This window comes from Drosophila biarmipes, unplaced genomic scaffold (assembly GCF_025231255.1).
Source record: "Drosophila biarmipes strain raj3 unplaced genomic scaffold, RU_DBia_V1.1 ptg000005l, whole genome shotgun sequence".
NCBI classification, from domain to species: Eukaryota; Metazoa; Arthropoda; class Insecta; order Diptera; family Drosophilidae; genus Drosophila; species Drosophila biarmipes.
In genome coordinates, this window is record NW_026114527.1 from 4,758,323 (window position 1) to 4,770,917 (window position 12,595).

Genomic DNA, 12,595 nt, shown 5'->3' on the forward strand with positions numbered 1-12,595 from the left:
ACCTGTAGAATATTAGTACCGCTCTCTCACCAGAGCACCTCTCGTGATCGTCGACTACAAATTTGAGACGATACACAATTGATGGATGTTGGAACCAACTATAATTATAATTCTCATAGTTTTATTATTAAGCTCTGAGGCGGTAGCACACAAGTCAGGAATAAAAAATGGTGCTCTCCTTTATTAATGCCATTTTTTGAATTAAATAATGTATCAGGTAATGAATGCGTGCATGAAATGAACTCCTTTTAAGAGGCATTGCTGCTTAATCGTTTCCCCGCTCTAAGGCCGACATCTTATATAGTATCATACATTTGCATTGGAAAACAATAATTATTACTAAAGTTCTTCAGTACTCGAAAGCAGCAGATATTCATAGATTTCCCTCGAAAAAAATAATAGTAACGCTTCACTTTATTTTAAGAAAGAGATATGAGATTTGACTAAAATATACATTCTGATCTTCAGACTTAAAATTTCGTATTAATATACGGATACATTTTCCAGGTTGAAAAGAAATGTAGAAGAGATGCAGAACGTTCGCGTGAAACAGTTTGATTAGTTGGGTTTTCGACAAATTTCTTTAAAAATTAGGTAGACATCGCATCACAAAACACATAAAACCCGATTTCTGACCCATTTGTTCATCCGAATATGTAAGATTACGAAGCATAATGATTCCTATTAAGGCCAAAACTAAACCAAAAATGGTTAAAAAATAAGAAATTAATAAAACCATTATGTAATGCTTAGACATGTTCTAGCCCCCCTATTAAACAGCCCCTAAGTTCGGATCACCGACGCCAATTTAATCAAAGAAAGTGGAGAGGATCAACAATAATGATGACATCCGACATACCGTGATGTTTGTGACCCCAGTATCCGATCAGAGGCGTAGTGACCAATAGCATACTTCGAAAAAACTAGAGGTTTAATATTAATGTGTGAAAAAATGTAAGCTAAAGTAACTTTTTGCATAACCCAAACCCAATTGCCTTATATAATATATTTTAAGTTAAAAACAAAAACATTGAAACATACATTTAAATCAAGCGAATCGCTAGACAAATTACGCATCATGATATATATTATATTACATATATTATATATTTTTTGTTCAAGCGAATTGGAATACTTAAGAACATCAATATTTTATACAAGTAAATCCAATACAATATTTTTCAAAGCTCAGGATTCAGAACGTCGAGATCTTATCGTCGAAGACATAAAAAGGAAGTAAGTTTGTCGGAACATGGTTCCTTATTTAAAACATTCATATATAAATTTTTTTGCGGTCTATTACAGTTTTAAAGAATGCTATACACTTTTCAGCGGCAAGTATCAGTTTTGTTGTTGCCCGTGCAATTACAGGAGACCTCTGAGCGACATTTGTAGTCGTGAATAGTCAGCGTTTTGCTGATGTGTGCACTTTAATCGGCGCATGCCATTATACTACTTTATAAGCCTATAATGTGGAAGAGAATTTGCTGACGCGAGAAGTAGAGAACGTCAAGAACAATGACTTAACTCTTGACGGACAACCTTTAAATCGAGGATCGTATTGCGTGGCACGTGACGAACCATTGGCACACGAATGTGTGAAGGGATGGAAACAGACACAGACACAGTCCGATCGTATTGCGTGCAAGAGACAGCTAAGCTTGTGAAGCAGTCTGGACTGACGACTAATGAATTTTACGCACTAATATTATTTTCCAGGCTCTTTATATATTTATTCTCGGTATGTTGGAAAAGCTTTATAAGATCCCACGACCCTAAAACGACGTAGCTTATGCCGGCAAAAATTATGCCTAAACATCGGAGGCCTCTCTTGCGTATTCATATAATTTTCATGGTGCCAGAGATTGTGATTGGACCAGTTAACGAGAACTCAATGACCAAAAATGTGGTAATAGTAGGTCAAGCTGCTTATAACGGGGCCGGGAAAGTCTTAAAACATTTGTATTTCGTAGGTCAATCAATTGTTATGCCAATAGTGGGGTAAGAATTAAAACTTTTCTCGAAGTCTTGCATTTGGAAAAAGGTATATCCAAAACAACACGCTTTCGTTGAAACCATCTATATCTCTTTATTAATAGATGAAATGCCCAACCAAACTTTTCTTACTAACCTTGCCGGGAATAAAGTGAAATTATCTAAAATATCCAAGATTAATTATTTCCCTATTAGTTAATCAATAATTATCTTATCGCTCCTATATCAGCTGTACGATATAGCCATCCTATTTTTTACATTTTAATACAAATATTTTAAATATTCGAAAAATAATAATTCTAAGAGGAGAAGATAATATGAAAAAAAGAATACCGAGGCTATAATATATACATTTAGCCACGGCGAACGGTTGCCCTAATAGTCAAGCAGGAATTGTGTAGAAGTAGGGTCGGAAGCCTGAGAGTAATACAACTCTTGATCATTAGCTAGCTCTATCTATTACCTCTCATTCAAAATCTTTTAAAATTCTTCAAAATCTTTTCACAGAATTTGCAATCCGATTTGTCATAACTAGTGTCTGGAACTCACACAATCAATGTTGGGGTTGTAGCCGCTCTTCATGTATGCAAGATGAAGTCCAGCGGCAATTGATAGTTATTTTACGTGTATTTCGTCTATATTTCTAATGAATGTGCTGATCTGAGTCCTCTACAAAAGATTTTTTCCTGCATGATTCATTCATCATTATTCCATGTGCTGTTTAAGCTTTATTTAAATTTGAGATTAGAAAATTTCATCTTAGTAGACTTTGACAAATCAGCTGTCATTTTATCCAGAAGAATAATACTTGCTTGTCTTGTTTTTAATTATTTACAAAGCTTAGCCTAATAATTGAGTTAGACTTTTTAAATAGGGGTCCCAGTAATTTATTTATTTGTTTCTATTAGATTTGTTTAATCTTTTAGCTTTGTTAGTGTAATTTACGTTCCCTAAACTCTAAAATATATCTTTTTGCTCCCTTTTTATCTCACTTGCTCTATTTTATATCTGTATATTACGATTTTTATGAAACTGCTGAACTTCTGGTAGTCTTTTTCGGTGCTTAAAGATGTTAGTGTCGCACAAGCCACGCTCAGTCGGCCGAATATTTATTCTCTCGTGCTCTCTTACATTTCATTAAATTCTGGTTTCATGTGTTCTTGTGCGTCCAGTTTAATAATAAAATATTATTAACCATGTCGCCCCAACGCAAAACAGCTAGCTAACCGCTGTTAATACGATTATGGAATCCAACCCAAATCCGAACTTGGTAGCAGCAGTTCCTGTTGACACACTGTGCGTATGGATACAGCTAGCTCGAGTGAAGTCCATATTTCACCCCAGATACCACATCTGAGGATGTTTTAGAATCTATATGAGAAAAAATTCCAATCCGAGGATATTGCAGTTGAACAATTTTGATTTTGCTACGCCGGAAGGATATAGCCTTTTAAAATATTTTATCAAAATGATGTGTTTAATGTGTTACTTTCTGAAAGCTTTTGAATTAATGATGATTTAGTAATTAATGAATTTGTTCCCAATAAATCGTGAGCAAATAACAGCCTTCAAATGAGCCAAAAAATTAAAAAGTTTATTTTTGGCGTAACAAAATGTTAGGCGGCTAAATGAAACCAGATTGAAACCAGAGATATCTGAATCTAAAATTCTGTTTAAAAACTTTAATACTTATAGGGCCGATCTCTCCTCACTTAGGGGGCGGTGTGCTGACGGCCGTTACCTCTAGCCTAATATTTGAAGTAATTCTCATTCATATCTCAAATAAAATTATATGTGTAAGTTTAAAAATCTCCTTGCAGTCTTTACCTATTTTTGTTACAAGATCTTATATTCCACCTCGCTTTGATGTAGTAATTTATGAGCATCATCTGTCTACGAGTATAATTAAAACTTTTCTAACACTTCTTTTTAACAGAGACCTTTTGATTGTTTTGGGGTCTTTAATCTACCTGATATTTTGTTGGTCACCTTCTGCCGAATCACTTGTTGCTATACCTTTATGGCTTTTACAATTATCGTTAAAGCAAGTAAGCTTTATACGAAATTCCATAAATAGACAATTAGATCATGTTTGTTTCAGGCCTGTTGAATTCACGGTATGTAGAATTGACGGTCTTGTTGTACATGACGACCGATATCATGCAAAACAATGGAATTGACAATTGCCTCCCCGCTCTGATACTCTCTCTCCTTTGGGTTTCCCATCTAAAATGAGAAGTGTTCTTAAATGGGACTATAATAAACTTAACGATATGAATTCTCATTATAACTGTACAGACTTGTACAATTGTACAGACATTGAAAGTGCCACTGAATTATTCTAAATAGTGTTAAATAGTTTTTTAATGAATGCGTTCCTGATAGGTTTAGTTCAAACCTAAAGGGGCCTCCTTGGTTTACCAATGCGCTTCAAAGACTTAAAAACCTTAAATCAAACACTTATAAAAAGTTTAAAAAATTGGGTAAGCCATCAGATTTTTCGAAATATGTGGTGGCTCGAACAGACTTTAATGTTCTCAACAGTCATTGCTATTCTATGTATCTAAGTCGATGTAAATTTGAATTTTCAAACGATCCGAAACACTTTTACAACTTTGTTAATGCCAAGCGTAAGTTATCGGCATTGCCTTCATCGGTACGTCTAAACTCAATGGAGGCATCGACACTACTTAGTGACAGGTTCTAACTACCTCAATCCCTTAAATAGAACAAATTGTATTTTCTCCCCTGTAATCACCGAAAGCTCTCTCGTAAGAGATTTAGCAAAAACAACGCCAACATTTTCTCCCGGTCCAGATGGACTTCCTGGATGTGTGCTTAAGTTTTGTGCGTCAACCATTTATAAACCGATTCTTAAACTTTTTATTTGTCTATTTCATCATCAGTTTTTCCTTCTATCTGGAAGGACTCTTTTATTATTCCACTCCATAAAAAAGGTGCGAAGGCAGATGTCCAAAATTAAAGAGGTATTTCTAAATTGTCGGCAATGTTTTGTTAAGCGAAGACCGACCACCACCAACCTTCTTGAATTGTTATCTATTGTAATAAATGGGTTTAAGAAATAAATGCAGACTGACATTGTATATACAGATTTTAGCAAGGCCTTTGACTCCGTTAACCACTTACTTCTTTTATTTAAATTAGATCAGCTTGGGTTTCCGGGTAATCTATTATCTTGGATTTCATGTTACTTGAATGGTAGGACTCAGAGGGTTATATTCAAGAATGCTGTTTCAAAATTGATCCACGTGACATCTGGAGTACCCCATGGTAGTCATTTGGGCCCTTTGCTGTTTACTTTGTTTATTAACGATCTTCTCTCAATCATAACACATTCTCGTGTACTAATGTATGCTGATGATGTTAAGCTTTGTTTATCATATAATGAGATAGCGTCGGGATTTAACTTACAGTCGGATATTTATTGTTTTCATGGGTGTTGTGAGTACAACCTTTTAAATGTGAACTTCCTTAAATGTAACGTTATGACTTTTTATAGGGGTACTCCTACGTTTATCAGTTACTTTCTTAAAAATACACCACTTGACCGTATATATTCAGTTAACGCTTTAGGTGTTCTTCTGGACCCTAAACTTAAATTTGACTACCACATTATGTCCACTGTTAACAAAGCCATGAGTGTTATTGGGTTTATAAAGCGTTAGTCAAAAGAATTTGATCCTTATCCGACCAAGTATTATTTACCTCCCTTGTCCGTCCTATTTTGGAATATTCGTCGTCGGTTTGGAGACAACAATATCAAGTGCAGATAGACCGTATTGAGTCGGTGAAAAAAAAATTCTCTTATTTGCCCTGCGTAGTTTGAACTGGGATCAAAACTTAAAGCTGCCTTCCTATGAGAGTAGATTACAATTGCTTAATTTACCTACACTTGTAAATCGTAGAATAAGGCTGGGTACTATTTTTTTACAAAATCTTATAAGAGGAGACATTGATTCTGCAGATCTTTTAAACCGCCTAACATTCAATGTTCCTGTTAGACTAACACGAAATTATTATCCTCTAAATTTGCCACGATGTACATTACATTTTTGTCTGCAGGAGTTTTATTCTATGTAATAACGCGGTATTAAGAACTAATATTTTAACTCATATGCTTAGGTGTGCCTTTTATTTTCATTTGTGTCCCGTCTCTATTTGTTTTATGTATGTATCTTCCTTGCGAACTCGCATTTTTTGCCAAAACTGATAAAATCCATCCTCATCTCAAAAAAAAAGATTACTGTCTGCCCTTTTACGAAAATTCTCATAAACACATAATTAACCGTATGTAATCTTTTTGGAAAGTTTTCGCCCGATAACTTTAAAACTGAGAGACTAGTTTGCGTAGAAACGGACAGACAGACGGACGGACAGACGGACCATGTCCTAGATCGACTCGTCTACAGACGCCGTTCAAGAATATATATACTTTATGGGGTCGGAAACGTCTTCTTCACTGCGTTGCAAACTTCTGACTGAAATCATTATACCCTCTGCAAGGGTATAAAAATTAAAGATATTTTGTGAGTAAAAGAATGTTATGTCGGACCGATAACTAGAACCGGTTATATGGAACGCATTTCTACAAACTGAATTTACCTTTTTGCTATTTTATTCGAAAAATAAGTTAACATGTGTATCAGGATTTGGACTGAAAAAATGTATTTTTATACCCTTGCAGAGGGTATAATGATGTCAAAAAAATGATCTAACAAAAGAATGAAAAAAATTTTTTTTTTTGATATTACTGAAGTGAGCAACAATCCTAAAAATTTCATAGTGTTACTTACTGTTGAATATTTCTTGTAACTGCAAGGGTATACAAACTTCGGCTTGCCGAAGTTAACTTCCTTTCTTGTTTTAGTTAAAATTATTTTAAGTTCGTAAAAAAAGCTAGTTTGCGCTAAAAAATATAATACAAATAATAAAATAGGTCCCTGCTATTCATTCCATAATATTAAATAATTTTTTAATTATAACTTACAATGCCACTAAAGTGTTCCAACACTTCCTTTTCTTCTTTACTTCTGGATATTAAACCAGAAGTTCGTTGTTGATTTGGATTGACGTTAATGGTATAAATATCTAAAGCCTCCATTGCATAATGAACTAATTCAATATAACAGCATAGAATTTCAGGTCCAAATATCTTTTCATGATTAGCAAGAATTGTATCAGATACCTGAAACTTTAAGAAACATTAAGACAAAAATAAATGCAAAAATATTATTAAAACATACTTTAGAGTTGAAGAAACCCCATGTTATTGTTTTAACTCCTCCTACAAGAGTTTTTACTAAGCTCCGAAATTCAGCTACATTTACAGAATTAACCCATTGTAATCCAGAAGCCGACGTTTTAGATTGTTCGTTGGATATTTGGTCCTAATTGAAATGTTGTTGGTTAGCTAAATGAAAGTATTTTTTTAAGTACATACATCTTTCGGATCAGGCACAGTGATAAGCGACAAAGAGACGTTGCCATTCGAATTGATCGATACTCCAGAATTCGGCTGCCCTTTGCTATGTTAGAAAGAAAAGACTTTTAATTATTTGTACGTATTGTTTGATGTGCAATCTACACAGAAAAAGTAAAATGTTTAATTGTTCTTATTCTTAAAAATATAAAAAATTATATTCCCAATATTATAGGATATATCAAAAAACTCCGAAGCTATAATTTGTTTCATATTATTTTCCCACCCACTTTCCGATCTTTCCTATGACAGCTATATGATATAGTCGACAGATTTTGATAAAAATTAATTCAAAATGTATAACTAATTAAAAAATGTTGATTTAAGCGTAGAAGGTTATAAGTTAAAAAACACCAAAGATATAATTTTTCAAATTATTTATATGTTAAAAAACACCAACGATATAATTTTTCATATTATTTTACCAGCCCGATAGCTTTAAACTGAGAGACTAGTTTGCGTAAAAACAGACGGACATGGCTAGATCGACTCGTCAAGTGATGCTTATCAAGAATATATATACTTTATGGGGTCGGAAAAGTCGCCTCCACTGCGTTTCAAACTTCTGACTGAAATCGATATACCCTCTGCAAGGGTATAATAATAATTTATCGTACGGTTAAAAATTCCAGAAGGTATTAAATACAAAATTATTCTTTAAGCGTGTCTCATAAATCACAAAATATGAATATTGTAAGACTATAGAGAAAGCGTTTCCGACCCTATAGTGTAGATATATTTTAATCAGGTTCATTAGCCTAGTCAACTAGCCATATCCGTCTGTCTGTTCGTCTGTATGGACGATCGATTTTATTTTTATTGGTGGGAAATATACTGAAAACAAAAAAGGAAGTTAACTTCGGTAAGCCGAAGTTTGTATACCCTTGCAGTTATAAGAAATAATTAACTTTAGTAACACCATGTGAAATTTTTAAGTCTTGTTACTGATTTCAGTGATATTAAAAATAAATTATTTCATTTTTTTTTAAGACTATTTTTTTGACATTTATATGTTAGAGTAGTCCGGTTTTTATTAAATTGAATTCGAAATTCTTAAAAAATTCAAAAATGTTATTTGCAAGCTTAGAAGGTTATATGTTTAAAAGCACCAAAGATATAATTTTTTCAAAATTCTAAAAATTTTAAAAATCTTATTTCCAAGCGTAGGAGTTTATATGCTAAAAACCACGAAAGATATAATTTTTTCATCATTATACAACCAATTATCCGATTGTTCCTATGACAGCTTGATATATGTCGTCCGATTTTAATAAAATTTAATTCAAAATTCAGAAAATTCAGAATTAAAAAAATTTATTTTTAAGCTTATAAAGTTGTATGCTTAAAAACACCAAAGATATAATTTTTATTTCATGTTTTCCGACTAATTTTCCGATCGTTCCTATGGCAGCTATATGATATAGTCGTCCGATTTTGATAAAATTTTATTCAATATTCAAAACCAATTATAATAATATAAATATAAAAATATTATTATAAAAATGTTATTTCCAAGCGCAGGAGGTTATATGCTAAAGAACACCTTAGATATACTTTTTTTATATTATTTTCCCATTAATTTTCGATCGTTCCTATGGCAGCTACATGATATAGTCGTCCGATTTTGATAAAATTTTATTCGAAATTAAAAACTAATTAAAAAATGTTTTTTCCAAGCCTAGAAGGTTATATGTTAAAAAACACCGAAGATATAATTTTTTTTTCAATTTTTTTCCCGATAGTTCCTATGGGAGCTATAAGATATAGTTGTCCGATCCGGCTGGTTCCGACTTATATAGACTATTAGTTTGTGTAGAAGCGGACGGACAGACGGACATGGCTAGATCGACCCACCTAGTGACACTGATCAAGAATATATATACTTTAGGGGGTCGGAAACGTCTCCTTCACTGCGTTGCAAACTTCTTAATGAAATCAGTGTACCCTCTGCAAGGGTATAAAAATATATATCCAAACGTTTTTCGTAAAAAAATTAATCCTCCTAAAGAAGTTAAACATGAACCTAAAAAAAACTTTTGGAAAGTTATGATTAACCTACTTTTTTACAATCTAAATTTTTTTTTGAAAAAAAAATTTTTTTTAATTAAAAAAATTTTTAAGTTTTTACATTTAGTTCAATTTTTTAGGTTTAACATGAAGCTACACTATTAAAAAAAAATATTTTTTGGGTTTGTTCGTCGGAGATGGATCAGCATCTTTTCTTCCGCAGGACATGTGCACACTTGAGGCGCTTCGGAAAAATGCCATAACTTGACATACATATAAATAATATTATTAATGTAGGACTTTGCTTGTGTATTATAATCAAGAAGGTTAAAAAAAATTCATAAATCTATCTATAATCGGTAAGAAAAAATGTTTGCTTTAGCAAGCTTATCTGTTATCTCTTATTAGTTATGTCTGTTATCTTGACAAAAATGTATGATCTTTTCTGATTTTGGGAAGGATAGTAAAATGCTTAAAAACCTAAATTTTACTTACCATTTTTGAATTATTAATGGAAGCTGTACTTTGGCAATAGTTTCAAATTTTTTCACAAACACTTTCAAAAGTTTTGTAAGTATAGTCCTAGATCTATGAGGTTCTATTTCACTGTGTTGTCGTAAGCAATCAACCAAGTTGAGTAAGAGCTTGCAAGACATGGTTTGTATTCCAACAGCAAGTGTTTCATCATGAACATTTTTTGAAAATAGATTTACAGCTTTTATTAATACGTCTAAGCTTAAGCTTTGGCGAACATGATGAGCAAGGTCTGCTAATGTTGAATAAGCCAAAGGGCGAATAGATTCCAAAGTGACACCTTTCCCAATAAGTAAGTCGTCATCAAATAGTTGTTCAATTGAAGGAATAAATTCTAAAAAATAAAACAAAACTATTATTGTATGACAATGTACTAAATACCATTCGAACAAATGTGTCTTAAATAGCTTAATCACATTAGTCACCATCTACCACTTACACTTAACATCACTGACGGTGTTTGGTATGATAGTATTATGCCCAATCCAGAAAAAAAAAGATGGAACGCTATAGTCGAGTGCCTCGAATATTAGATACCCGTTACTCAGCTTAATGGAGCAAAAGGATAATGGAGATTAATAACAGCAAAACTATATTTTAGGACCCCACCTACCGGTTTTCCCAGTAGATGTTATGTGGGCGGCAGACAGATTTAAGTATTTTTGCCAATTTGTGGGCGTTAGAGTGGGCGTGTCCCTTTTTTTTTTTGGTGAGTCGATAGGTATTGATAAGACAAATACATTTCAGTAAACATTTAATTCTATCATAAAAACTGCAGGCGCTACAGATTTTCCCGGATTGTGGGCTTGAGAGTGGGCATGGCATCCCGCTGAAACAAACTTACCTAGCGCAGTATCTGCATGCCAGGTTTGACTATTCTAGCTTTTATAGTTTCCGAGATCTCAGCGTACATACGTTCATACAGGCAGATAGACGGACTTTCGGGTTCGAAAACTCTAGCGGTCTAAAGCCTTTTATTCTTCGTTTTCCCATTGATCTGTTGCCATTGAATTTCAATTAAATGATTCAGCCTAATGACGGTTTTCAGTTTTTATGATTTTAATAAACAATTTAACGAAATGCTTTGAGTGGCCGTTTGGTAAAGAGGGACAGTCAGTAAAATAATTTTAAAAAAATTCCCAGGCAAAGTTAAGCAGTTCATCGAAATGGTCTCAAAAATCTCCAGCAAACATATGTCCAAATATGTTTTCTATTAAATTTTTTTTAACCAATCTCTGGAGGAGTCCTTCTTTCTGGAATGAAGGAGTCTCAATTCAGTTCAAGTTCAAGAGAAATCTTAACCTAATATTTTCTCCGCCTGAAATGTTTAAGAGCGTCATCTAAAACTTGTGTAGAATATGTGGTTAAAAGAAGGATGAATGTTATTCATACCTTCAACTTTTAAACGCGTTTTTCTTAAACCGCATTTTTTCATCTGGCTATATAATTTTAGCACATGTGTGGTTATGTGCTATAGCCGGTATTAAAACAATAAAAAAAAGTCACGTAGTTTATTTATACATAACAAAATAATAAATAATAATAAATAATACTAAATAATTACATTGTCCACACAAGAGGGGAAACTACAACTATTTAAAATTATTACGTGACGTTAGATATGATACTTAATGAGTTTGTCACATTGCCGTACTTTTTACCTTCACTCTTCATTTTTGTAAAAGACATAGAACAAAAGTAAATAGGTTTTTTTTTTACCATATTAAGAAGACATGCTTTTATTAGAACAAAAGCGACTATACCTAGAATTATATCTTATTATATATTCTTTACATTCACTCTTCATTTTTATACCCTTGCAGAGGATATAATGATTTCGGTCAGAAGTTTGCAACGCAGTGAAGGAGACGTTTCCGACCCAATAAAGTGTATATATTCTTGATCAGCGTCACTAAACGAGTCGATCTAGCCATGTCAGTCTGTCCGTCCGTCTGTCCGTCCGTTTCTACGCAAACTAGTCTCTCAGTTTTAAAGCTATCAGGCTGAAACTTTCCGAAAAGTCTTCTTTCTATTGCAGGTAGTATATAAGTCAGACCAGCCGGATCTGACAACTATATCTTATAGCTCCCATAGGAACTATCGAGGGAAAAAAAAAAAATTATATCTTCGGTTTTTTTTAATAATATAACCTTCTAAGCTTGGAAATAACATGTTTTAATCAGTTCTAAATTTCGAATTAAATTTTATCAAAATCGGACGACTATATCATATAGCTGCCATAGGAACAATCGGAAAATTAGTGGTAAAATAATATTGAAAAATTATATCTTCGGTGTTTTTTAACTTATAACCTCCTACGCTTGGAAATAACATTTTTTATTTGGTTTTGAATTTCGAGTTAAATTTTATCAAAATCGGACGACTATATCATATAGCTGTCATAGGAACGATGGGATAATTAATGGGAAATAATGTGAGACAAATTATAGCTTTGGGGCTTTTTGACATATTGTCTTATAATATTGGGAATATAAATTTTTATATTTTTAAGAATATCGAATTAATTAAATAAAATAATTGATTATTTTTTATACCTGC

The 12,595-nt window shown here is 32.9% G+C and overlaps 1 protein-coding gene across 6 annotated transcripts in view; it reads right to left on the reverse strand.

The window, feature by feature from the left end:
* The window catches only part of LOC108036172 (transcription-associated protein 1), a 223,684-nt gene that overhangs the window by 141,267 nt on the left and 69,822 nt on the right, over positions 1–12,595 (reverse strand). For 4 of the 6 annotated variants that reach the window (XM_050889734.1, XM_050889733.1, XM_050889735.1 and 1 more), the window contains 4 exons: positions 9,998–10,370; positions 7,457–7,541; positions 7,260–7,403; positions 7,004–7,207 (listed from right to left, as the gene is read on the reverse strand). In XM_050889734.1, the coding sequence (XP_050745691.1) occupies positions 7,004–7,207; positions 7,260–7,403; positions 7,457–7,541; positions 9,998–10,370 (806 nt within the window). Of the gene's footprint in view, positions 1–7,003; positions 7,208–7,259; positions 7,404–7,456; positions 7,542–9,997; positions 10,371–12,595 lie in introns of those variants that run through there. The other 2 variants (XR_006368239.2, XR_007764960.1) reach the window with 2 other exon arrangements.